At 44.9% G+C, this 27,107-nt stretch overlaps 2 protein-coding genes across 6 annotated transcripts; one reads left to right on the top strand and one right to left on the bottom strand.

Annotated features, from left to right (window-relative positions):
* Positions 1 to 1,728: 1,728 nt before the first annotated feature.
* LOC149339677 (juxtaposed with another zinc finger protein 1) lies at positions 1,729 to 17,501 on the bottom strand. Of its 4 annotated transcripts, none has more exons than XM_089548362.1 (7): positions 17,307 to 17,501; positions 16,922 to 16,994; positions 16,536 to 16,636; positions 14,682 to 14,778; positions 12,998 to 13,177; positions 8,364 to 8,399; positions 1,729 to 6,804 (listed from the first exon to the last, which is right to left on the bottom strand). In XM_089548362.1, exons 1-7 carry the CDS (start codon positions 17,425 to 17,427, stop codon positions 6,510 to 6,512), a joined length of 903 nt encoding a protein of 300 aa, XP_089404488.1. In that variant the 5' UTR covers positions 17,428 to 17,501; the 3' UTR covers positions 1,729 to 6,509. The 4 variants fall into 4 exon arrangements, with proteins under 4 accessions (XP_089404488.1, XP_089404490.1, XP_089404489.1 ...); XM_089548364.1 differs by having other exon boundaries at positions 12,998 to 13,126; positions 17,307 to 17,500; XM_089548363.1 differs by lacking the exon at positions 8,364 to 8,399.
* Positions 17,502 to 17,723: 222 nt separating this feature from the next.
* On the top strand, positions 17,724 to 26,796 carry ATPsynC (ATP synthase, subunit C). 2 transcript variants are annotated; one of them, XM_089548360.1, is made up of 6 exons: positions 17,724 to 17,784; positions 18,124 to 18,196; positions 19,105 to 19,173; positions 21,218 to 21,289; positions 23,262 to 23,361; positions 26,470 to 26,796. In XM_089548360.1, the coding sequence occupies exons 2-6, from the start codon at positions 18,155 to 18,157 to the stop codon at positions 26,631 to 26,633; spliced, it is 447 nt and encodes a 148-aa protein (XP_089404486.1). In that variant the 5' UTR covers positions 17,724 to 17,784; positions 18,124 to 18,154; the 3' UTR covers positions 26,634 to 26,796. The 2 variants fall into 2 exon arrangements, with proteins under 2 accessions (XP_089404486.1, XP_089404487.1); XM_089548361.1 differs by having other exon boundaries at positions 17,751 to 17,866.
* Positions 26,797 to 27,107: the final 311 nt, after the last annotated feature.

Here is a 27,107-nt window from a genome sequence, read left to right as displayed (position 1 = left end):
ATAAACTCGCATGTCAGCACCCAAGTCGAGAGCACCTGTCAATAAGGCTGGTTAAAATGGTGCTCTTCGCATCGAAAATGCGGTATAGATGCCTCATCTAACTGAAAGTTAAGAATTAACTATTTCTTACTGGTTAGGAAGTTGTTACTAACAAAGCTGCATGCTTTTCTGCGTGTGGAATGGGAACAAGAGTACGTATTGCACGGGCAAATGAGTTGTGGCGAACTCAGTAGGTCGCGAATGGCAGTAAGGCTAATGCCATTAAATTCATGCGTCTGGCACCGCACGAATGCCATTAAAACTTAAGGCAGTAAGCACTTAATGGCATTAAATCTGTCCGTGTGGCACGGGTATAAAACTGTCAATAATTACTGTCTAGCAACTGGAACTATGTTAGATTTTTGCTCATCACTTTCGCAGGTGTGCAGTTGCCATGACACTTTTGATCTTGGTTTCCAGCATCGAGATAAGATGAAAACAGGCGCACACATGATCAGAAAATTATCGGTAGAAATCTTCCATGGCGTTTATAATAAAAAACGTTGCAGAGTCGAGGCCCTTGGACACTAAGTTCTCCACTGTGCTGATGGCCATTAAATTTGACCTGTTGGTCCCTTTAATGCTTACTGTTCATCCCTTTAGTTCTTACTTTTAGCTGTTTGGCACAGAAAAATCTAAATCATTGGAGCACAAATAAATGGTGATCAATTTTCAAGTGGCACAACAAAAAACTGTTTTGAAGGTGGATTCTACATACTTGCGACAGAACTAGATACAAAAGCATCATGCTTGGCATATCAGCTTCCCGTACTGCACAGAATGAGCAAATGTTACTTTATTTCCACAAGTAGAATATCAAATCTTCGCTTAACTAATCAAACCGCATTTGTGAATTTCATCTAAGCCAGTGTTAGCAAAGCCAGAGATGTAGAAGGCATGTTGCAATATCATTCATTGCAAATGCCAACCCACCAGGCAAACAACTTCATCAGGTATACTGCTGCATCTGCAGGTGATGAAATTCTAAATTTTGATTTAAGCTTCTCTTTATATATATACGCAGTTCGATCATTTTTGCATGTTCATAAACCAGCCTACATTTGCCATTTAAAGGGGGAAATTGGGACAAATAGGAGTTGGCCCGTAATAATAGGGTTTTTTGATAGGCTGATATATGGGCACAGATCACAGAGGCTAGGTTACCTATAGCTCATCACTCCTAAACGCTGGCAACCTGTTGTTTCCGTAACGATGTCACGAGTTCAAATGGGCAAGCAGAAAGATTTTTAAATCCAATTACCTCGCTGATAAAAGTCTTTTTCCTGTCACACAAACGTCATCACAGCCAGAAAGAGAGATTTTTCGGAAAACGGTAACTGGACTAAGTTATCCTTGGTGTCCTTTAAAAGCTGCAAATTATGCCAGATTTTCTCAACTGGTGTCACTAAATCTACCAGTTTTAAAAAATGTAAATTACAGGCCCATAATGAGTAATGTAAATTAGAGGCCAGCAAGTTCAAAATTTCTGTGGCATATTTTTACTGCTGGGAATGTTAAATGCACTTCAGAAATACATGCAGGGATGGTACCGGAATTTCATCTCTAGAGAGAAGGAGAAAGTGGGTAACTGGTTCTAGATACCACCTATGAATGGCTGCCGCTCTGCTACCCTGCACAAGAGGAAAGGAAGGCATAAAAAGAGATTAAAGGAACAACACCAGCAAGATGTCTCAGTGTGCAACCAATTCTTTATTGCCTTTATATTTTTTTTTTGTTTTTACATTGCAAACCACTTCCCACAAAGTAGAACAATATACTAATATCTGTGCTCCTCATGGCATCTGCCGTATGTTTTCTGCCGCTGCCAGCCAGCAATCACTTCCCGAAGAAAACAAAAGCAAAAAGGCATAGGCAGTGAGGAAAACAGCAGTTCAGTTTGTGTTTTTGCATTCAGTTTTGAACACAGGCATGTTACAACTGCCCAGAACAGTGAATCTAGCAACATCGCAACAGCACTGAACCTAGGGCTGTAACTTATAATTTCTGTTCTGCTCGAATATACTTGTAACAATTAACTTTGCACACAAGCAGTCACACTAGTTAATTATTCAAACCGGAGCACACAACCCAGAGCAAACCAGATGCTCCATCACAGATTCAGTTTCAGTGCCAGACACGTATTAAACATGACTGCTTGGTCTCTTTCTAAGCACTCACTAGGTCATGGAACACTGACGATCAGGTAGTGAACAATGCCTTTCTGTCCAAAAAGTAAAAATGAAAAACAACAGGAAAATGTTTAGCATGAAATCTTCAAGGATCAAAAGAAACAGTTTCAAAATGCATCTGGACACTCTTGCCAGATAGGGTTTGCTTCCTGGCAAATTCCCATTGGGGCACACCAGTAACAACTTGCCCTCCGCTCCATTGCAACCTGCAGAACAAGTGACTACAAAGTAATACAATGAGACTGCACAGTAGCAACAGCAAATGCCTACTGGAACAAAATGGAATAGCCTCAAGCTCCTGCTGCTGGAAAACAAATGACAAGCGCTACCAAAGTTGTAACAAGTACCGCCAGATGTCCCTAGATGGACTCTTTGTTAAGTGGTGACAAACAAGTTCTTCATGCATCTGCCATGTTCTCACTGTGCTATTTGCTTTGCAGGTCGCACTCGTAACCACTAACAACTCTTCAGCTGGCCAGCAGCACGTGTTATGTCACGTTTGCTTTTTTTTCTCATTACTGCAACGCAATTCTGAATAGGGCTGTTCCAAAATGTTCGCTGTAGTCTGATACAGCTTGAGAACAAAGTGGTGAACGCCCCTCAAAAAGAGGTTCTCCAATCAACACCAACATATTTTCATGACATCGCTGTCAACCATCTCGGAACAGATGCAAAGTGGCTGACCGCGACGTAACAAAGGTCTTTTTTGAGGGGTGTTTGCAGCTTTGTTCTTGAGTTGTATGCAACCATATAGCACTGGCAAGCACCACACTTCAGGGAGAACACACCAAATGCTGTTGGCAACAAAAAGGTCACAACATAGCTTTTTCTTCTCTTTGAAAGTCTACCAAAGGACATAGTATTACTGTGCCCATCTTGAACAGCTTTTGAAACTAGACATGTTAGGGAAGGGGTGTCTCGGAGATGAAATTGGCAAAACTAGTTAACAGAACACTTTCATTAAAGAAACGCACAGGCCACATAAATGCACTCCCCAAACCTTGAAGACAATATCACATATCGGGCAGTTTTTTTTGGCAGGATTGGTAATTGCCACCAGGTTGCAAGACAAAAGAATCGTGCATGCTTACCAAGAGTTTTCCTGACGGGTTGTTCATAAAAAAAAAAATAAAGAAGCACGAGATACTGCGAGATTCCTTAAACAAACCTGTGAGCAACGAATGCAACCTGGTATTAGAAGCACAAATACTGTTTTCCATACTTCAAGGTTTATGCAAGCGTCGCCCAGGCGAAGAATTGTGCTCTTCAGTGAAGACATCTACACTTGGTATTGCTTCCTTTCCCAATACCAGTGGCCTGATATGCCCACATTTGCATGCACAAAAAAAGGCATCACATTTGATCGCCATGCTACAATGCTGTAGGTACCGAAGCCACATCAGTCAGTGGGCAATAGTAAGAGAGGAAAAAAACATTGGAAACCAGACTGTGGCAATGAAAGAAATGCAGGATGTGACCTTGACACTTTAAGCAAGAATAACCACAAAAAAGAAAAGCACAGGCTTTGACACACTCGACTTGCACTTTATGCCATTCAGCTCTGCTAAATTGCATTCCAGGCACAGATACTCCCTAAAGCTTGGAAGCCACATAGTCAGGTAAAGAAATAGCAGCACAGCATTCACCGGACATCTTTGGTATGAAAAAAAAATTTCCCACCATTCCCTAGTGGTAGGGGGGGGGGGGGGGGGGGGCGTTATGCTGCAAATTACTGAGAGCGTGAGCCCCAGCTGCGCTGTAGTAACAAACAACCGCAACAATGCAGTCCAAATCACAGGTTGCTACAGTGCTCCCGCCAATCTGTTTAAGGCAACTGCCGTGGATTTCTCGCGGCATCCTTCACACACAAACATGGGTTCCTGACATGCACGCACACACACAAACACAATCAACACTGTAGATGACAAGCTGCGCCAAAAACGTAGGCACGTTTGAAGAACCACAGCCGGCGCAATCGTCAATGCAAAAAGCAAGGTGGTATTTGTATTCAATGGGTATAGGCAATTTTTCAAAGCAGCTTCCCACAGGAGTGGGTAGGAAAAAGGAAGTCCCATTCTTGAAGACTACACATTTACCCCCCTCATTTCCAGTAAAGTCCGAGGAAGCACACTAGTGAATGGCAGATAAAATCCAGAGCGAGCACGGAAAGCAAAGACAATTTTTCAATTTTACCGTGCAACACGTGTGGCACACGTTTACACCAAGGGAATATTGCAAAAGGTAAACTCTCCACCTGCTCCTAAATCAAAAGTGAAGTGCACAAGGAGAACAGCGGTTAATAATTGTAAGCACTCCTCCTGCTGACTAGTACAGCCTTTGAAGAGAAAAAAGTGGAGACTATACTTCTTCCAGACATCGCTAAACACTGCACCATACTGGCACTGCAGGTACTTTTTACTATTTTCCCTTTTTTCAGTTTTTTTTGTTTTGTTTATTATGTATTCACAGAGCTGATCACTGCATGGCTGCGAAACGCACCACCCCACCATTGCTCATAGCTCTCTCACTTTTGTTCAGTGAAGATTTCTTGCTTAAAAGCAACATTCTTGCAGTTTCGAAATGGATAAGTTCAGAGCTCCAACGTCCATAAGGAAACAAACAAAAACTAAAGTAGATGCTTCCAGCTATTAGTGAAAGGCTGTGTACTGTAACCAAAACATCATACAAACAGTGCCAGCACTAAAACTGTGAAGATGCAAACAGACCAAACAACAAAATTACTCAAGCAAACATGCAGCTACCACACACACAGAACTTCTTGAAATGCAAAACATACTGCGGCTGTCACACATGCATCCAGCACTAAAATTGTGAAGGGGCAAACTAAAGACCAGGCAACAAAATTATTCATGTGAACATGTAATTACCACACGCAACTTACTGAAATGCTAGACAATGCATTTGCCACTTACGCATATAGAAAAAAAGAATAAAACAGGCACTAGAGGAAAACTCAGTCTCCCTTCATCAACAGCAAGCACTTCACTAATGACAAAAAGCTAAGTTGGCGGAATTCACTGCTGCAGTTATACCACACAAAACAGAATAACGGAACAAACAAGCGCAGAAACTGCTTCCAACTTGGAAGGAAAAGCACAGAATATGTACATTATTGTTCAGTAAAAAAAAAAAAGGCAATACATGGAAATGAAGCAGGCTGTTTTGGTGGCAGGTTCCATTCAATCTCTCTGGTAAATCAATCTCCGCATGGAAAAAAAAAAAAATTACTTTCAGATGCACTTTGAGGGAGCCAGACAATAACTCTATCACACAAAAAGCCAAAATTCCACCTTCGCAATGCCTCCATTACCAAGATTTTTTGGATGTTTGCCAACACAACAAATTCCCTTTCACAAATTAAGCGACACACACACAAGTGCATGGTTTAAGCTAGACACAACCGGCGGCGCCAACAAGAAATTCTTCTTGGACTTTTTATGAGATCACTGCATCTAATACTAAATCTGGGAGCCAACTTTTATGTGTGACATGGCAAGAAATGGCTTGCAGCATGTCCCAAGTAAACTGCTCTGTCAGCATGCACTGAAAGAAAAAAAAAAAGAAAAATCAGTTGCAGCAGGGGAGGTCAGCTGCACAAAACTGCGTCAACGATGGCTCCTCTACTTGTTTACCCGTGTATTCTAGGATGTGAATATGAAACAGCGTGCAGTTAAATTGAACAGAAGTATTTCTGCATCATGAGAAAAATGACAAAGTCTTCCAGTGCAAAGCTATCCAGTTGGAAATAGTAGTAATCAGCACAGATGCAACCATGTGAGGAGCCACATGGAAAACCAAATGAAAATAAAGGGAAGGGAGACGAAAAAAAATGCCTACCACTTTTTAACGTATATTAGCACACCCTTCTATCTTTGCGGGTATGCACTCTGCCCAGCATACCCAGAACAACCTCGAGGTGGCACAAATGCAATGGCGTGTGTTCTTTTCAAAGTAAAAACCGTATTCCACCTCGTACTTCTTAATGGCCTGCCACCAGGGCATAAATGACAGCAGCCGTAGTGCTTGTCTCACTGTGGTGAGCTGAAGACTCGCAGTCTGAACTGAACACAACTGCCTGAACTGAACACAAATTAGAGGCGGAGGAGAGGAGAACGACGCACTTTGTGACTCAACTACTGTTGGGCCACGGATGTCGGTGCCTGGAGGAGGCTAAGGTGGTGCTGGAACTTATTCTTTCCACAACGAGAGTCCGTTCACAGTAGAAAAAGCTGTCGAGGATGCTCCGTTGCAGTCTTGCCCTCAGCCTTCCGCGCTGACCGACGCGAAGCTCGACGCAATGCCCGGACGCATCCCCAGCGGGCTCAGCAGATGCTGCTGCAGGGTGGGGGAAATCACAGCGGGGAGGGGGCCACCTCCGGAGTGGATGCGCGGTGGCGCCATCAGGTGGCCACTGCTCGAACTGAGTGCTGAGGCAAAGTCAGTTGGGCACCTGGCCAGCTGGGAGTCGGCCGAGTGCTGCGAGAGCGAGTGCGCCCTCAGCCCCTGCGTGGTCTTGTAGCTCTTTCCACAATGGCAGCGGTGTGCTTTCTTTAACCTGAAGCAGAGAGAGAGAGGAGGAAAGTTTACGAGACTCTGCAAAAGAAAAAGACTGGTAGCATTCATTCCAGCCACACCAAGATGGCTGATCAGAAGCTGCCTAAATATGAATGACAAGTGCGGTACAGCCAAGGAGAAGCCTGCTGACTGAGGAGGACAAAGCAAGTGAGGTGGTCAAGTGTTGAGAACCATTCTCTATACTCAATCAGCCTGACTGGCCAACTATGCTACTGAACCAAAGCTAACAGCATCTTAAGCAAACTCTTCTGTTGCAAGTAAGTCCCCTCTTGTGTTGTTTGCTAGCACTTGACGTTTTCCGCAATGAACGTTTACAAACCGGCTGAATTTTCTGCCCTGTTGCTACTAGCATAGCTTGAAACATAGAAAAAAAATTCCGAAAAAGAAAGATCGATTCAGTGGCTAGTGTAGTGTAGATGCTGAAAGTAGGACTACAGGTGATAGTGAAACTAACACCGTGAATGTGTGAAATGATGCTTGAACACAGCACCCACTTTTGTAGCTGAACAAGGAGTTCCATGCGCTGAAACTAGTGCTAAACATTAAGCACTACGCCTGCCAGCAAAGTTAACAATCAATAACTTGTGTCACTGTTGCCATTGCACTCATTTTTGATGCATAGTTAATCGATGCCGCACTGAAATTCTCTTGCCGAAGGTGCTTATACAGTTAAACCTCATTATAACGAAATAATGGATATACAGAAGGAATGACAATTCTTCTTGGATGCTCTATCAACACGGGCTATAAAGAAGTATTTGCCCGGCCCCTTCAACTTCGTTATAAAGAGGATCAACTGTACTATGCTGAAGATCAGCGCCCGGTGGTGACATTAAAACATCAAAGCTAATCCGGGACAGCACAGAAAGCTACATGCAAGACTGCCAGGTCACAGAATGCAACTTCTGGATCTCCTGCAGGATTACAACAATGATGTTTAAAATTACTTTTTTTTTCTTCATTATTTCAGATCAAAAAATACAGGGAGTTGAGCTACCTACTGCAAAGTTTATGTTGAGCTGAGCATAGCCAAGCTAGCCACAACAAAGCATTTCACACTTAAACCTACAGTCAATCAACGTTACTAGAAATCTCATTTCACAGCTCCCCAATTCCACCCAGCAGAAACAGTCAATCAACGTTACTAGAAATCTCATTTCACAGCTCCCCAATTCCACCCAGCAGAAACAGTCAATCAACGTTACTAGAAATCGCATTTCACAGCTCCCCAATTCCACCCAGCAGAAAAAAAAAAAGTGCCCCAAATGGCGGGCGTGAGAACTAATGACACTGCAGTCGAGTCCCGCTCCTTGCTGAGTGTCATCTGCCGCATGTGGCGTGGAACCATACAGCAGCCAGAACATATGTATAGCTTTTGCAAGCTGCTGTTGCTCTCTCATGAAAACAGTGAAATTAGAATCAAATTCCAACCACAGCATATTTCTGCGAAGCACTACGAATGTGTTAATACGGTGAAGCAAGTGAACGCCAATGTGACTCGCTCACTGTCACCATTTCTTGCACTGTTCACTGGCTTACGTTTTGTAGCTTGGACTCCAGGCCGTAGCTCCTAACCTGTGAATGATAAGAGAAAGTTTCAGTGCATGCCAGCGCTCTAATCTTGGAAGGAAACATAGTGGATGTCATGTCTGCTGCACAGATTGCTTAACACTGCAGAAATCTGGCCGTTATGAGCAAAGTCTGTTTTATGAGTACCTGAAGCCTAGCTGTATGCAGGAAGTAAGAATGAGGGAACAGGAACGTAAAGGGTAAAAGCAACCTATAGTTTAATCAGAAGCCATTTACGGATTTCCCTGCCTTTGTGATTTCACGTAAAATTACTTCCACCAGCACTGTTTTGTTGCTACATTCTCTACGAGAAGTTTGGATGGCTGAAACTACTGAATGAATTAAGTGAAAGATGAACCAGCAGGATGAGAAGTATGCACGGCGAAATGAAATGACAGAATTATCGTAAGCGATCGCAAGAAGTTACGAGTCGAGTTATGCTGTGCCCTTGGTAGATGCCGCATCAGTAAAAAAAACCCATTTTACTGCTTGTAGGGGAAATAAAAGTAATGCGAGACTAGCATAACTCGAGTGAAATATTACAAAAACGAGACCTGAATCTATTTACTGAAGACACCTACACAGCCCGAAAGGAAATAACTGCCGAGGGGTTAATTACGTGCAACCAACTTAAAGAATTTGGAATTCATCACATCAACCAAAAAAACAATTCCAAGCACCAGCAACGCAAGTTCAGACATATAGTTGAAATGCAGTAGCCAACGCTAAGAACAGTACATATCACATTTCAAACAACACTCTGTAGCAGCCTGAAAGTCTGCTTCAGCAAATATTTCATTAGGCAGGATGTTCCAATAATTAGGAAATGGCATCTGAACACACTGATTCAGCTGTGATAATTTTCTGGAAGGAGGGACCACCGAAGCTTGCACACAAGTACAATGATTGCATACTTGATGGTACAGCAGCACTCTTAGCCATTAGGATCCATAATAAGTGTCCAGTATTTGCTAGCATTTAAACAATGTTTGCACTTACTTCCCACACATACGATAACCTATACCGTATTTTCCGGTGTATAAGACGCACCCTTGTATAAGACGCACACGCCATATATGCAGGCTGTCCCAGAAAAAGCTGGTATATAAGACGCACCCGTGTATAAGACGCACCCCAATTTACCCAGTTAGGCTAGTGAGGCTTAATTAAACATGCTTGTGCGACCATCGCAAAATGCACCGTACCTGTCAGAAGTTCTTAAGCAACGCGAAGTGATTAAAAAAGGCAACACTCACGCCATACCCGCCCACGTTTTAGCAAAAAAGAAAAAAAAACAAAAGAATTCTCCTTATGTTCATAACAATGTTTCATATTAACTAAAAGCCTTCGAAGTCTTCATCTTCATATGCGCTATCAACAAGTCCGCTCATTTCTGGATGCAACGCGGCTGAAACATTCTCTTCGCACTACGTACACGGAGCAAACAAAGTTGCAAAGGGTGACTAAAGAAAACGCCGGCTTTTCTTGATAATGGCGAGAAACGCGACTGTCGCCATCCTTTGGCATTTCACATTGCTTTTGCTTGGAGCCTCTGAAACGGCCGCGTGTTTATGATCCCCGAAGTCATCATCCCCGCCGCTTCATAATAAAGTTCACGTAAAAAAGCTGCGCACGGCGGTCCCCGTATTGAAGTATTAACCATGTTACAACCGCATTATTGGTATTTATAATTTTTCAATCAAAAAGCTTGAAATGAACCAGAGTAATTTCTGAAATCCCCCCTAAAGAAACAAAAATTCGCATATAAGACGCACCCTTGTATAGGACGCACCAGCAAGATTTTTGAAAAAAAGCCGCGTCTTATATACCGGAAAATACGGTACACAGAAAAAACTAAATTATTAATTTATATTGCCGTGAATCTTTGTAGCGTTTGTTTGTTGTGTTTATTTGTTCATGTTTCAAGGCTGCCGGCACGCCGCTTTATCGCTTCATTTGTGACGCAAGGCGCGCCTAGAATTAGCTCGATTGATCGCATCCAGGCGGAGCCGATTCTACTTTGTGCCAGAATGTTCTAGTAACTTCCCCAAGCTTTATCTCGAATGTTCGCTATCAGCTTTAAAAAGAGCCAGATGTCACGTAGTGGTGACTGCAGTCCGGCAAACAGGAACACAGCGAGAATGTCTTCGAAACGAAACTCTTTATTCGGGCTGATTTGCGCCCGCAAAGAACTGAATCACTCAGCGGCGGCATAGCAACAAGCGTGCTCGGCGGTCGTCGAACAGAATGCCCGCCGCTGTCGGCCGTGCTCTTTTTAAAGCTGATAGCAAACATTCAAGATAAAGCTTGGGGAAGTTACTAGAACATTCTGGCACAAAGTAGAATCGGCTCTGCCTGGATGCGATCAATCGAGATAATTCTAGGCGAGTCTTGCGTCACAAACGAAGCGATAAAGCGGCGTGCCGGCAGCCTTGAAGCATGAACAAATAAACATAACCAACAAACGCTACAAAGATTCGCGGCAATACATCGAAATTAATCATTAAAGCTGTATAGAAGGTGAAAAAAAAAAGACGTGTATCAAAGCAGCTTTGCCTTTTTTCCTTGCAGCTCTGACCTTTTCTGCAAGCTCCATATCACAGTTCAGTTTTCTGCAGGAGCGCAGCCTCATCACGACAAAACTTTGCAACCCAGCACACCTTAAAGGAAGTACACCCGATGCCTCCAGGTTGTCCAAAATTTCCCAGAAAAGATTGCTGACCATCAGGCCATTTTCAAGTGTGCACTGTACAGTAGTTGTAATGCAACAGCAGTTAAAGGCACAGTTTCTGGTTCTGCAGCGACATCGACACTGGTGGCAGCATAACACAGGGACTGTGAAGAGGAGGGCAAGGAGGACAGATTAGCAGAGCTATGCCGAACGCCTTGTGACAGGCTTGAGACGCCCTATATGTGCAGCGGCATGAATTAGTGGTTGAGCATTTCACCGCTGCACACCGCTGTCTCAGAATGCCGCATTATACAGGAGTGGCAACCATCAATGAGGATTTTTTTTTCCTACTTCCTTCACCTTACGAAAAGAAAGCTCATGAAGGATGGCACAGGCAGCCTTACTTAAATGGCTATCTCTGAGCCGACTGATCCTCAAGTGGCCTAGGCCCGAGAGTATTCTGATCTTGAAGGCTGTCAGGGATTTTTCGAACGCTGTGCAAGAGATCACGTTTTCCAACTTTTTGTGACTGTATCCACAAAGGTAGTACAGTGAAGCCCACTTATAACAATACTGGTTATAACAATATATCGGATATAACAATGGTCAGACATGGCACCATCAGCTTTGCCATGTGTTCTATGGTAAAATAAACTGCTTATAGCAATGCTGTCAAGGCACATTATTGGTTATAACAATCAAATCTTTTCATTGAGTGTCAACCGTAATAGGAAAAAAACCAAGGAAATGCTACAACCACACCAGCAAACCCATGCTTACAACACAAAAGCGCGCATGTGTGGGGTCGACCAATGGACTAAGCTGGCGCAGCAATGCCACGAAAGCAAAAGAGGCAGGCGTCATCACATCAGGAGAGCTGCTGCATTGCTGCATTGGCTATGTGCACCATGCGTACCCCCAATCAGTCAGTGCAGTGCGCGTGCATGCAGCCAGTGCGGTTGTTCTCTTGTCAGCTGTCACCACACACTTAGTTCTGCATGCTCCTTGTATTTCCCATAAGAATCACTTCCGGAAAGCCGGCTTGATTCCTGTGACGTGGAGGTGTGCGAAGCTCCCGGTGGCGCAGTGATGGTGGTGCTTTGGTCATCGGTAAACGGTGAACATTGTTCCGGTTCCCTGAAGTTCGAATTAACCTGCTTTTACAGGCATTAGAACAGTCAAACCCCTCCGGGTATTTACTGTCAATAAATGCTCTGAAGTTTGTTATCTCTTCTTTTTTTTGGCACAACCCTGTTATAACAATTATTGGTTATAACAATGGTATTTCCATGGCACTTCAATATTGTTATAAGTGTTCTTGACTGTATACAAAAATATCTGGAGTGTCGGCCCTGTGGCAGCCATTCTTGTTATTCCGAATATCTTACTGTTCGAAACACCGACGTAAGCTTTGCCTTTCACAGTGACGTTTCAATTATTTTTTTTTGTGATGCGAGTGTTCCCATCTTCTGAGCTCAGTAGGGCCGTTCAACAGCCCAATGAAATGACATCCTTCCGAGTCAGCATTGCAATAGACACTCTTGCACCCAATGCAAGGCAGGCAAGCATGGCAAGGCCCGATGGCAAAGTATGAGGAAACACAATTAAGCCAAGAAGACAAAGTGGAGCAACTGGAGAGAGCACGCGCTTAAGGCACTGCAGCGACAGCCTACCTCAGCAGGCACGACCGGCGAGTTGCAAGGGAGCTACTCAATCGTAAGTGGCACTAGTTTGTGCGACCGCCACTGGTTATACCTCATTGGTGGAGCTGTGAAACCGAGCTTGTTCTAGTAACAACGCTTTCAACTAGCGAGACAGAACAGTATCTTTTCTCCGTATATGCTAGCAGGAACGAAAGTTATACATAAAGCACAGCATACCAGGAGCGCATGTTTCCCACTCCCCAAAAAGAGTGAAAACTGATACCACATACTTTGCCTCCTTTTTGTGCCCGTTTTTGGCATGGTACTTGATGCCATTGACGTTCTTGTACCGCTTCTTGCATCCCGGAACAGGACACGCAAACGGCTTCTCTTCCGTCGATCCCGCACTACTCATCATCCTGTGTCGGTCAAACAAAGATGGGATGATACCGCTCACATCCCTTTTGGAACTGGGAAGAGGACATTAAGGGTCTTCGAATTAGAGATGCAACTCGAGCAAACACACACACAGCGGCCACAACACAACCCCCATTGCCTGCGATGAAGACTCGTGAGGCAAGAAGCCTGATGCAGGTGGCCATGTAGAGAACGAAATGACTGCAGAGCTTCAGCTTGGTTCTACACATAGCACCGACACGACGTTTAAGGCATAAGCGGCAGATGAACAGCTACTGGCACCACATTGTTAAAGACTGTATTAAGTCACCAACAGGGCCTTTGTGCCAAAAGACCAGCACAGCACATCCCCACATTGCAGCAAAAGTGCTAGCTTGCCACCAACTACACAATAGGCTGCCACCAGTATAGTAGCTCTGAGGTATGCTTTAGCATGCAGTAAAGCAGCCCCGGTGGTATGTGTAACATCAAGCCAAAGCTCTATTTATGCCAATATAAAATAGAACACATTCTTTGTACACTGGCCCAAGGCCTCTAGTACAGCACATCATGAAAGAAATTTATCTTCAATTAGGTCCTTCTCGGGGTACAAAAGTGAAGAGACAAGGTTTTCAACAAATTCCAGCATTTTAACACACACAATCTAATCGGGCCATTATCCTAATGCCAGCAACGTCAATTTCCTTAGTTTTACACGATGCCATGGAAGCACGAAAATGCCATTTTTTTATTCCAAATGTTTCGCACCAGAGCATCACATTTGCTTCCTTCGAAACTATACTCTCTATATGACAGAAAATAATTTAAAAGGGCCGTTTTCTAACATATTATTTGGAACAGACTAAATAAGCAGGAAGCAGTAATTAACTATACTATTATGATTAGCTAACTCTAAGGACCACAACCTGCCATTTCACTGCCTAGAACGCGCAAAGAAACACTAAAAAGAGTGCAAACCTTTGTTTGCTTTTTCTATCAGTTCTGCACTTATCAAAGACTGTCACGAGAGACATAATTGAAGCTCAAAAAATCTTAAATCTTGGAGATCGCTGCATTAGCACCCCTTTCTTGGCGTCATCGGACAGAGAGCTGGGGTACTTGGCAAGGAGTAAACAAGATTCAGTTCTTGGCTTGCGCATCGCACTTGTTTTCCACCTGTCATGCATCACGCCATGAATATATACATGCGAATTTCTGCAAATAAATCAGTTGCAAGTTAGCACTGTGCTTGTCCTCTCCTGTCTATGTCCTCGTCCCTTGTGCCGTTTCATCAAACGTGATAAAGCAACTAGCCCGCACCTCAACTCTTCTAAATAACATGTATTCGATCTAAGTGCTGACTGAACTATCTTGCCTGACACTGCATTTGATACGAACTGCTCATGATAATTCAGAAGTATATTAGAAAAAGCAGAATTCATCCTTCAATAACTGAAGAGAGAGATTCAGACCATATTTATGCTACTCACGGGATGCAGAGACTAATGTTGGCGAACACAAACTGGCAAAACTTAGTTGACAAACAATATACAGGAAAAGAATAAGTCAACAACAAACCTCATTATGAAGTCTGAGATGAACTCATTCTGTGTGGTCCACGAGTCATTACTGTCGTCAGATTCACTACTGAGCTCCTCTTCATCCATTTCACTGCCTGCGAACATTTTTTGTACAGGGGAGAAAATAATTAGACCAACTTTACTTCCCTGTCTAGCTCTATGCACTTAAGACCAGCTACAGTTAATTCTGTGAAACATCAAACACTGGACCAATTAATTCCAGCTCATATCCACTTCTGAGCCTGTATTTTACAATTATTTTGAATAGATCACATTTGACAGTTCATGATCTAATGCAGTGATATGCATCTCCCAATGAGGATGACACAATAATGCTTCAGCCAATCTCTTTAATTGATAAGTTGAAATGAGAACACACAGCATAAAAGAACAGTTCCAAAATGGGTGGACAAGACAACTACATCTATGTAGCACAGTTCGACCATCCTTTCTTTAAATCAAAATTCAGAAACTCAATTTAGAAGCAAGGCAGATTGGACATATAGTGAAGATTTTCCTGCTGCTGGCTTTGCAAAGTGGAGGGAGGGAGCTAGAGTGTACTGACATGTTACATGTGCTTCGAGTCTCACATGGCTTCCCAACCACTCTAGCATGCACACTTTGTTCACATGACATGAAATGACGAACGTTCAGGGCAACGTGTTTGAATGCATTGCTGCTGTAAGCAAATAAAAAAAAAAGTCATAATGATGCTACATAAAGTTGTACAAGTAGAGTGAAGAGGCGGTGCACAAAGTAATGTGAGTTGACATCCCTGCAGGAAAAATGCTAGTAAATTTGTTTTTAACATTACTGACAAATCATTTGCCCCATCTTTCTACAAGCAGTAAAGTGGCTTGTAAATTTTTTTACAATCACACAGAGTCATTTGTGAAAGTGACTCGTGTGAAAAGGACTCATGGCAAATATCTTTGTAAGCATGACAGAGTGGTACTGGAATTTGTAGTTTGGCACATGACCCAACATGAAATGTGCAACACAGCAAGGGCTGTGCGATTACAAGAAAGGCATGACAGCAGTAGCCGTGCAACAAATTATCTCACCAGATAGTGGGCCTACCCAGAAGTAATGCAGAATGGAACAGAACTTTCTCAAGCCATGACAACTATTATCTGCTCTCTGAAGCTCCATATGAACACTGAAATCATTGCATCCCCTCGATAAGCCTATGCCAAACTCTGTTCATATGTGGACAAGACTGACAGTTAGCTGAACTGAAGTGTACATCCCTGCAATACACAGCAGATGCGTCAACAGAGCTAGAGTGTACTGACATGTTACATGTGCTTCGAGTCTCACATGGCTTCCCAACCACTCTAGCATGCACACTTTGTTCACATGACATGCAATGTTTCTACAACATTCTGACACATTCCCCACTGCAAAAATAAGTGGTAAAGCAAACAAGTTTTCTCTCCATATCCGAGATACAGACGGCTGGTGCTAGCATGATAGCCAGTGTAGGCATGATAGCAAGCTGACACTTGGTCACGAGTTAGACTGAGAACTTCCTGCTTGCTAGCAAAGCATGCAATGCGTCAGTGTGATGTTTGTGATGTTTGCTCATAATCGTGGAACAAGAGCAACACAAAAGCACGGAACACGAAACTATGAGTTCAAACGACCGTCTCTCGCTCAAGCAAGGCTTGCACGCCTGCTAGTTGCTCGGCGCATGTAGGCTTCATGCCATTAACCATTGGTGCTAAAGACAAAATGAACAAAACAAGAAACTCTGCACAAAACGCACGTGCACATGATTTTTTTTTTTTTTATCTAAGTGAAAGCGCAAGATGCGCAGAGAGCGCAGGGTGTGGTGACGCGGGGTAATCACCTGTTGGCGTATTGCTGCAAATTGACGACGCCGGAGACAGGGTCCGCTGTCTCTTGCGAATCACCCCGAGTGACTCGACACGTGAAGCTTCCGTGAAGACCCTGCGCACATTGTCCGCACGATGAACGTGCATGCCATTCACGGCCGGCACAAACGCGCGGGGCCACTTCCGACTAGGAAGTGCGGCGTGGCCGACGCATGGCCACACGCAGAAAAGCACAAAGCTCGCTTCTCTATTAAGACGCACCACATGCATTGCACGCACCTACGCAGTGCATCCACACGAATGTCGTGCACTGCATAGCAACTGCACGTGCACGGCACGTGCGTGCGTGATCAAGAAGCTTGGCTAAGGAGCAGACAACTTGGCACGTATTCACACTGACCTGAGAACGTAGCTGACAGGAAGGCACGACGGTTGCTGCAACTCTTGCTTTTCTAGTAGTCTTGGGTCACTATCTACAGACGGGAGAAAAATGCAAAGCTATTTTAACTCTGCGTCGCACATGTAGTCTCGATGAACGCAGTTAACTTTGACACCGTTTCAACCGCGCATTGCTTGACAATAAGCGCGCTTCCGTGCAACGTAAAGTACGGCGCATGTTGCAAATTACAGCCTTCCAAGAAAGTGGTATATGCATGCCGAATAGTGGTAATTATCCTCATCAGTTTGCCCAATCTCGGATGGTGCACCCGAAAAATCGGGGCGTGGGGCGCACAAACGAGAGGCGCGTGCTCGCGCCAAGCGCTCGCGCTGCAACTCAACGATACCTATGTGTGTGTCTTCGATGTGCAAAATGAGCTCTCGCAGCGTAGGGAACGTCAAACCGCAACCATTGAATTTGCAATTGTTAATCAAGAACACCGCCATCGCACATGCGACCAAGTGCATTACATCTTATGGAAGCGGCAACCGTGTACCGGCGCAGACGATGTAGCACGGTGCGCCGGAATCCACGCCCACCATTGGCTAAGATTTCGTCTGGTATCGTGACGTACGAAGTCCAGATTGAAACAGGTGCGGAAAGAAAAAAGTTTAGTAATTTGGATAAGTTGTTAACGCTTTAGCAAATTTTAAATACTTTTACAAACTTTATTGCATTTGAAAGGCAATTTGGTGGTGTGAAGTTTGCAAAAAGTTAAAGGCGCGTGTTGTACGTTCTGTTCTCCTTCGCCTTTTATGCATACTTTGCTCAGGGACAATTTTGCGCAGGCGCAGTCCCTTGGAGCTTGCTGGCTGTGGTGGTTGGTGAGTTCTCTTGGATCATTCGTCGTTATCCCCTGTAATCCTGTGCTAGATCAAGTAGTATTGAAACCTGCGACTCCTAGAGGTAATCTCAACTTTCAGACCAGTCGCATTGGCAGTGCATTTCCCGGGATGAACGCATAAACCGGTGGTAATGGTCGATACAACTTTTCTACCGCTCTCTCGAGAGCCGGCTTCGCTGAAGGTCACCTCAGCTGAACCGAAATTAGCATTGCAGTGACCGCCGTTTGTTTGTTATCCTAGTGTGCACGTATTTCACACCGGTAAAGCATCCCTGTGCACTATTTCGTGTGGTCGCATAATTCTTGTTTCGCTTCGCAGTTGTGTTGCACCCTCAAGGACCAAACTAAAGATGTTCGCCCTCAAGCTCGCCGCCCCCGTTTCACGAACTGTGGTGAGTACTGACCTCTCTTGACCTTACCCAGTCGTGCTGCGCTGTCCTTTGCGAGCAGTAACCACTGGTTAGCAGGGTGTAGTTTGGAGTTATAAGCTGCATCTTTGGGCGTGGAATGCCGAAAACCACCGTCGAGTGGGAACGGTCACCGTGTCGCCATGTTGGAGCTTCCCAGTTTGCCTGTACGGATAAGCCGAATATTTAATTTGCTAACGTGCTGTTTTATCTAACGTTCCGTACCGCGCTCCTGGCTCACATAATTTTGCGCCGTTGCTGTGGTATGATGAGCGGTGCTAATGCGTGGTCCTTTTTTCTGTAGAACATGCTTTCTAAGCATGGTTTTTAGTGCTTGCCGGTAGTGGGGCGCGCCTGTCTTTCCCCTTAGTTCAGCTCGTAACTGCTGTTGTCGCCCTTGCCCAGGCAGTGTGTTCGAAACTAGCAATTCTCCACCCAAACCGCTGCCGTAATTTGCTCCGCGCGATGCCCTGGTACTAAGCTTAACACCGCTGCATTCGAACGTTCGCTCTCCACAAGGAGGCAGAGGTCGTAGATGTAACCTTGTGACCTCTTCGTTGTAATCTCCTTGTACTGGCCAGTATGCCCTTCATAGTGTGGAAGCCTGCGCACATAAAGGTCATTGCTCTGGGTATAGCGGCCGTCCGAGTGGCTGTCGTGCTGCGGTAGCGGCCGCCTTTGGCACTGCGAAGGCTCGTGGTTCTGCACTGAACTATACACAGCGCACAAGACTTTTTATTCAGTTTTTTTTTTCTTACATACACGGCTTGCTCGCACCATTCTGAGGTGAATTGTCAGTATGTTAAACATGCTAAACTGTGCAGCTTTACACATTCTGTATTCTCATTCCTCTTGGAGCGAGGGTTTCACCGAGATGTTCTGTGCATTTTCAGGCTTCTGCCACATCCCGATCCTGCCTGCGACCTCTGTCGTCGGTCAGCAACAGCAGGCTCTTTGAAGAGGTAGGTCGTGTGATTAAATCTCGAGGCAGTTTTGCAGCCTAGGAAGGTTACTGTAGCTCTGCCTCTTTTGGCTTCAGTGCACCGTCAGCGTATTGGGGCAAGACTACTGGCACAGTATTCGTTGAGATTCTAGTGTGTACTGGTCAGCCGCTGTAGTATTGCTTCACGTTAAAGTCGCATTGTAGAATAGGGTCTAAAGATGCGTACAAAGCCTGTCATGAACAGATCAAGGTTGCCGTAGTAGGGGTCGTTTGAATGGAATACAGGCGAAAGTCACGGCTGAGTGTGTTGTGTCGAGTTGTGCAGTTCCACAAATAGTCACTCTTTGGTTAATAACCTTCACCTTCAGCACTTTCAGGCACCTTCTGGTTAATAACTGCAGTTATTTCTTAGCATTCTGGCATAAATTGTGCCATTCTCAGAGATCAACAGTATTTTGTGCCATTAAAATACTTGCTGTGCAAGGCGTAATATTGACTTTGCAACCCAATTGCTTGCCCGTGAATATGCAATTGCTTGCCCGTGAATATTTAGGTCCCATTCAGGCACCCTAGTTTGGATTTCTGGTTACTAAACATAAAGTTGTGTGTGCTCTTGTGCGTGGGTGTTGCAGGCACAATCTTCAACGTGTTGAAAGCATACCTTTCATGTCTCTCCACATGAAAAATCTGGTCTCTGATTTGTCTGCTCATGCTTTAGCCATATTGGGTTTTTCTATCATGCGCGGCCGTGTCTGAAGTCGTGTGCCTGCACATTGCTAGCTCGAGGCAGTTGGTTCGATCCTAGCCATGTAAGCTACATTGTGGTGTAGGTGAACTGAAATGTGCTTCCACTTCAAGGTTCAGGTGCATGGTATTGAGCCCCAGGTGTGCTAACCCCTTCAGGCATTGGCATACCTGCTAAATGCTATCAGATTCCTTGTATAGAGGGTGCAGTGTCCTTATTTAAAGTGGGCGCAGTAAGATGCAGAGACATGAAAAATTGTGTAGAAATGCATCAAGCCAGGCATGGCATGCAAATTTAGCACAGAATTCAGCACCTTTGACCAACACATTTGAGTTTTACTCTAAAACGGTTCCTGTGGGTTTTTATTTGCTTGGTTTGTGAGCATGGGTGCTTTAAATAGTCTGAAATGTGCTGATCTGTATATATAAAGACTTCATAAGACTGGGATTAGGGAAAAACGAATTTAAAAGCAGTTTTGGATGGCATGGATATATGAGGAGGGTCTGGCAAAAGTTGCATAGTTAATCATCAGTAGATGTGGGGAATTTTTTTTTTTTTTTTTGTAGTCTCTGCATGCGCATTACAAATACCTGAGCTGCGATGGCTCAGTGGTTACGGCGCTCGGCTGCTTGCCCGAAAGACACGGGTTCGATCCCAGCCGCAGCAGCTGAATTTCGATGGAGACGAAATACTAGAGGCCCGTGTACTGTGCGATGTCAGTGCACGTTAAAGAACCCCAGGTGGTCGAAATTTCCAGAGTCCTTCACTACGGCGTCCTTCATAGCCTGGGTCGCTTTGGGACGTTAAACCCCCATAAACCAAACCAATAAACTAGAAAACATTTTCCCATTGGATTAGCACTTGATGGCAGTAAATCGAATTCAAAGCACTCGGCTTTGGTGTGAAGTACTCATTATAAATATTTACATCGCATTGACCTTCAAATTCATTCATGCCCACATTACCTATAGCTACCTGCAGGTTGTCGCCTTCCAGAGGTGAAACTCATTGCCAGTAACTCGTTGGAAACTACACGTGCAGAATTTTCCTAGATTTGTAGCTGGTGCATTTGGCATGGCTGCCGATTGCTTAGCATCCCTGTAGTCATTTGAAGTTTTCGGCTTCAAGTTTTTCACACTATTCATAGGTATTGTCGTGTGTATGATTGTACATGTTGTATCTTCAACATTGCATGTCAGCAGCTGTTGTTTCAAATATTTCATTGTCTTATGTAATTCCTGCACGCTGATGGCCAAATATGAGTTTTTCGTGGTGCTCTTTGGGATGATTCTCACTAGATGTGTGTCCTTTCATGCAGAACCAGAACAAGACTGTGGTGCTGCCCGCAGGTGTGTTCGGCCTGGCTCTCGGTTCTGGGCCTCTGAGCCAAGTACGTAATTGTGGCTTCTCTCTTTTATGAGTTGAAGGCCACGCCTTCCAGGGAACGGGGTCCGCAAGCCATGGCCTTGCATGATGAGCGAAACACCCGTGAATAGTTACATTAGAGCACCGTTTTTTCCTGGAAAAACATCATGCGCAGTTGCATGGTGCACAATTTGAATGGCTAAAAGGGGCTGTAGCACCGCATAGTTCAAGTGTAAAAAAATTGTTCCTTTGTTGCAGCAATCTCAGTACAAACTACGCATAAGTTTTTACCAGGAAATAACATGTTCTTTGAAAACAGAAGTGAACTTTCCCTTTGGATTGCAGTTGAATTATTATTAATTGATTGAATTTTTTTTTCTACATTCATGCTACATTTGATAAGTTCACTAAAAGACGTGTCCTCGAAACGGCAGGAAAGTGCACTGCAAACACTGCTATAGGGTGTATGGCTGGAGATTGGGTTCTAGTCGGGGTTTCACAAAACTTCGTGACATTGACGTGCCAGGGGCACGTTTGGACAGACCTAGCCCATTGGGGAACTTGTAAACGAACCTTTCAACAGCATTTAACGGCAGGTACAGTAAAACCTCTGAAAAATGTCCAAATTATCTAAATGTCATTATCAAATGACCCCCTCCCACAAACTTAAAGAAAAAAAACGTTCACATGAAAGCAAAATTGTTCTTAGTCGCTTTGGGACGTTAAACCCCATAAACCAACCAACCAACCAAAATTGTTCTGTGAAAGCCTGTGTGATGGACAACTCAAGAACTGCACGACAATGGAGATTGCCGTCGTGTCAAATGCTTTAGTTTGTGAAGGAAATCGGGAGTGTCGAAACCAGAACTGCTTCATAATGGTAAGGGCATCTGCAGCTTTTTTCAGTGTGTGGTGCAGTAGCACTGGAGCTTTTTCGCATGCGTCGCTCATGAGGATACTTCACTGCACACAGCAAACAGCACATCACAAGTGCTGAGTTTCGGCCTGCTGGAAGTGCACATTGGCACCCGAGTGGCAAGATGCTTTGAAAAAGCAACACTGCAGTCGTCCTTCTAAACAGAAGGCTTGGCTGGCTAGTAGGTATGTGCGGCTGACAGCCGTAGTCTTCGCACGATGGCGGCAAAGCTCCAAACAAACTACTCCACCGAACTCTCGCAGCTTATCGATGGGCGGCCTGGCAATTGTCGACGTTCGTGCCATTATGTGCACGTCAGACTGATGTGGGAAACAACTTAGTATGCATGTAGTTCAGGCCAGAGGGTGAATATTTGGACTATTGCTGGTTGAGTTGATCAGAGACACGACACCACTTCAAGAGCCTGTGTGAATGAACTGATGCCAGCCCCGGGACGTCTGAATTAACGAGGTTTTACTGTAGCATTCATAAAATGTTTGCTGCAGGTTGAGAGTAGGCACACGGAAAGTTTATTAGCTTACCTGTGTGCCAAAGATGGTGTTCAGTCTTGGATGTGGTGTGCTTTAGTTCCTTGTTTCTTAGCACAAATCGGGAATATAATCATTGTTTTGTGTGTTCCTTGTCTAGTTTTGGTTTGAGTAGAAACTGAATTTACAGTGAGATTTTTGCTGAAATGCAGTGTGGAAGTAAGTTAGGGGACTTCAGCTCAAAACGTGAATGTGTCAGGTGAATGAATGAGTTAAAAAAAAAAGCCGCAAAAATGCTGCAAAATGTATGAACAGATTTTGCCTTCAAGGTTGCCCTGAAGGCATTATGGAGCTTACGGTTTAATTGCAGGTAAAAGGCAATTCCACACAAAGTGGAAGTAAAGTGTTACAAACAAGAACCTAGAAGGGAGACCAGTAATAGAATAGTGGTAGCAGGTGTGGGTGAGCGCAGGTGTAAAGAGCATTTCAGAAATGTGGCTTTCTTTTTAGTTCAGGAGCTAGCAAGTACAGCACATTCTTTACGAGTTCATTAGTTCTGTGCAGTCTCATTAAGCCGTGGCTGCTTGGTGCAGGCTGTGCGGGGCTTCCAGACCAGTGCTGTGCAGCGGGACATTGACTCTGCCGCCAAGTTCATTGGTGCCGGTGCTGCTACCGTCGGTGTTGCTGGCTCTGGTGCGTATTTTTGAGCTCCACTCGTCGTGCCCGGAGCTGTGTAGCTCCAAATCGTATTTTGTTGCCTTGCACTGGATCTGTAGTTCACAGTAGGAGAGTACATTGGAAGCTTGCTTCCATTTTCAGTGCTATCTTTGAAGCTCAGTTTTGGAAATAGTGTACGCATTTGTTTCCCCCTTGCATGGTTTGGCATTGGCTTGCCTGCGCTGTATTGTGTGGCACACAGTGCAGTGTCATATTGTCACGTCGGTGTAAGACGCGCTAACGCTGAAGGCGGTTTGGAAGGCTCCCAAGAACGTCAGAGGCAGAGTCCGACGGTGGCGAACTTCGTCCTTTTTCCTTAATGTCCTCACGTCGTCGTCTTCAGTAGCGCTAGCGTCATTAGCCCCCCGTTCGAAAAGCATCGTCCCGATGCTAAAAGGAAACCAGCGTCAGAGGGCGTGTCACGGTGCCCTTGCGTGATAATATTACTAGTGAGGGTAGCGATGATTGCTCAATTTCTTTGAGGAGGGATTAAAGGGGATGGTTTCCCCAATACAATGTTCGATGAGGCTGTCTACTTTATTTGCTAGAAGAACGTGCTACTGCTTGGCTAGTCTGTAAAATATATGGAATGAATATATCGAGGGAATTTCAGTGGCCACCGTGTATCAAAGGGATTTTGCTCCATGCACAGGGCTGTACACGTGGCATCTAGTATTCGTCACTGTTGTGATGGATGGAGGGGATTTGGCCGGACAGAGATGTTGCATCATGATTGTTGATGCAGAGTTACTGATGAGTTGCCTGGAATCAGTCGGACCAGGTTGAGCATCACCGAAACCTGCTGCTCGTCTTGTTCTTCAGTCTTTGTTTCAGCTCTCTCATAAAGGAAGCCAGTGTGTGTATAGGTCAGCACTCATTTTCGCTTGCTTGATTGGCAGTTGGATATGATGGCATGCCGTAGCATCAGCTTTGCAGTCAGAATGATCTGAGGGGACTTAAAGGGACCATGCAAAGAATTAAAAGCCGCTTGTAAATGTTGGAAGTGATGCTCAGAAGCATTGACACCAAGTATGAGTCTTCGGAACTGAGGCGGCAATTTATTATGAATTTTTAAAAATCGTGTTTTTTAAAATTCGCGGGCCGTTTGGTGTCTTCGTAGGGAGCCATTTTGGAACCAAAATCGGGAAAACAGACGTCACTAGTCCCATGACGTCGGCAGGCCACCACACGCTGTCATTCGCTCGAGCCGCGACAGCTACGAGGTCACGGGCACACTTCCAGTAGCGGTAAAAATCGTCTGCTCGAGCCGCCGCGCGAGCCAGCTAGGCATTGCCTTCGCGCGTATGGTTTCAATTTACCTCTGCCGCCTCTTTCTGCCGCGAGTTCGGGAGCCAAGAAAGCGCAGAGACTGGAGAGACGCTGCCGACGCACGCTGCTCCTCGGGAGTGCGACAACCGGAAGTCGTAAACCGAACGTCAGCGAATGACGTATTCATGGGCGGAGCCCAGTTCCAGAGCTGTTTTCTTTATTTTTTTATGGTGCCCCGCGCGTACGAGTTGAGGGGGGAGAGGAGGAGCGCGATTTTTAATCGTCTATAACTTCGTTGTTATTGATGCTGGGTCAAAAATTCTTGCGCTGGGGTGACGAGTGATGGATTGCCTATCTTTACATAATCCCTTTAACTGGCACATTTGTGTCAGTCGCTATGTCTGATCCAGTAGGGCTAAAATTTTTTGTCAAGCCGGCCCCATGAACTTAGTCATTTTGAAGATTCTGAAAACGGCCAAGCTGGAAGCACAACTTATAAATGTGCCGCTTACATTTCCGTCATTCAGAATGAGACTCAGCGGGCGTCATCAGAGAACATAATGAGCTCATATCTACGCATGCGCACTATATTAACCCGTGGAGATTATCAGCCCGGCCATTTAAGAGGTTCTTTCTGAGCTTGATTTCAGGTTTATTCGATATTTTCGGATCAATCGCCCTTTAAGTCTAAATCAGTGAGGTTCCTTTGTACACACTATGATGGCTCGGCAATTGGCAGCGGTGCTGGGGCAAGGCTGAATGAGTTCCAAAAATCGAGCAGTCAGTTGCGATGCGTTGGAAATCTCGGGATTGCTCTTGGGAATGTCGCTGTGCCACAAAAAAACCTGAATAATTAAGAATGTGAAGGTTAGAATTTTTGGACGGTGACTATTAAAGAGGCACTGAGGATGAATTTGAAGGGTTTATATTGATTGAATAACACATTCTAATGATACAGGCTACACTCGCTGAAGACCAAAGTTTTGTAAGCTAGAAAAGACTGAGAAAATATTAATCTAGGGATTACCACTAAAGCTTGTTTTCGCAAGGAAGCTGCATTGGTGTCAATCGCTTTTTTTTGTTGGCAGCTGCCGCGGTGGCTCAGTGGTTATGGTGCTTGGCTGCTGGTCCAAAAAGCACGGGTTCGATCCCAGCCATGGTGGTCGCATTTCGATGGAGCCGAAATGTTTCACAAGCTAGCTCAGGTTGCCATCTTGGAACCGTCAAGTGGAGGGAATTGGACAGACTGTGAGAGGGCACACAGGACTGCCGTGGAAGGCATAGAGGCAGTGTAGATCTATGCGCTCTCTCTGTCTGTTCCATTCCTTTAGCTGAGGCCCGTGTGCTGTGTGATGTCGGCACAAGTTAAAGAACCCCAGGTGGTCGAAATTATTCGGAGCCCTCCAGTACGGCGCCCTCATAGCCGAAGTTGCTCGGGGACGTTAAACCCTATAAAACCAAAAGCAAACTTTTTTTTGGCAGACCTGCTTGGCTGGCAACCTGCTTGGCTGGATCACTCCGCCTCCGATGAGGGGATCATGCACTCAATCTCACTGCCACAAGTTTGAATTGAGTGGTACAAAAGAATTCATCATTTTCAACTAGCAGTTTTGCAGACGTATAATGTCCTTTGGTGTGAATGAACATCAGCACAGCTATGTGAAGACAACTGAGTTGTGCGGAGAAGAAAAATTTGGTGGAATTGTCCTCTGTGCCCCTTTAATGTTAGGCAGTCTAGGTAGACCATCTACACTAGCTGCTTTGCTTACAGAGTAGTGGGAGTGCCCTCCTGATGTACCTTGCTTGTGCTTGCAGGTGCTGGTATCGGCAGTGTGTTCGGCAGCTTGATCATCGGCTACGCCCGGAACCCTTCCCTGAAGCAACAGCTCTTCTCGTACGCCATCTTGGGCTTTGCCCTGTCTGAGGCCATGGGTCTGTTCTGTCTCATGATGGCCTTCCTGTTGCTGTTCGCCTTCTAAGACACTGCCACATGCCGCGCCCGTTTTTTTTTTTTTTCCAATTGTGAACTTAGTGACAGTTGTTGGCTGGCAAGCGGACCTCCTTCTTGGAGGAGGGGACTGCCCGTAGCGCAGGTCATCTGTAAATGCCCGATCACTGAATAAAAATGAGAAAAGACTGAAAGTGCCTGATGCCTGAGTGTTTATAGACTGCTATTGCAGCCTCACCTTGTATGAATTCAGGTACACGACAGACCAGTGGAAGCTGTTGGAGCCTGTTCATTGAAAGGGGCCTTTAGCAGCATTGATGCTAGATGATGAGAAAACCATTTTCTTTTGAACTTAATCTTGCATTTTAATGTTCTAGCACTAAAACACCTAATCTCAGATTTTGCCGATGTTTGTCTGTCCGAAGATACTGGCAGGTGGGCTGGCTATGCAAAACATTAGGGCCTGGAGTGGGTTTTGAAGCCGTGATGGTGCGAACAGATCAGT

This window comes from Amblyomma mixtum, chromosome 6 (genome assembly GCF_055824585.1).
Source record: "Amblyomma mixtum isolate Tamu chromosome 6, ASM5582458v1, whole genome shotgun sequence".
Taxonomy (NCBI): domain Eukaryota; kingdom Metazoa; phylum Arthropoda; class Arachnida; order Ixodida; family Ixodidae; genus Amblyomma; species Amblyomma mixtum.
Note: the sequence above shows the minus strand (reverse complement) of the source record. Positions and strands in the feature narration are given on the sequence as shown.

Coding starts and splice junctions, on each gene's coding strand:
- LOC149339677 (XM_089548362.1), bottom strand. CDS start 17,427: ATGCACTTGGTCGCATGTGCGATGGCGGTGTTCTTGATTAACAATTGC. Junction 16,995..17,306: donor CATCGAAGACACACACATAG/GTATCGTTGAGT, acceptor TCCCGTCTGTAG/ATAGTGACCCAAGACTACTA. Junction 16,637..16,921: donor CCTGTCAGCTACGTTCTCAG/GTCAGTGTGAAT, acceptor CAATGTGCGCAG/GGTCTTCACGGAAGCTTCAC.
- ATPsynC (XM_089548360.1), top strand. CDS start 18,155: ATGTTCGCCCTCAAGCTCGCCGCCCCCGTTTCACGAACTGTG. Junction 18,197..19,104: donor CCCCCGTTTCACGAACTGTG/GTGAGTACTGAC, acceptor GTGCATTTTCAG/GCTTCTGCCACATCCCGATC. Junction 23,362..26,469: donor CGTCGGTGTTGCTGGCTCTG/GTGCGTATTTTT, acceptor TTGTGCTTGCAG/GTGCTGGTATCGGCAGTGTG.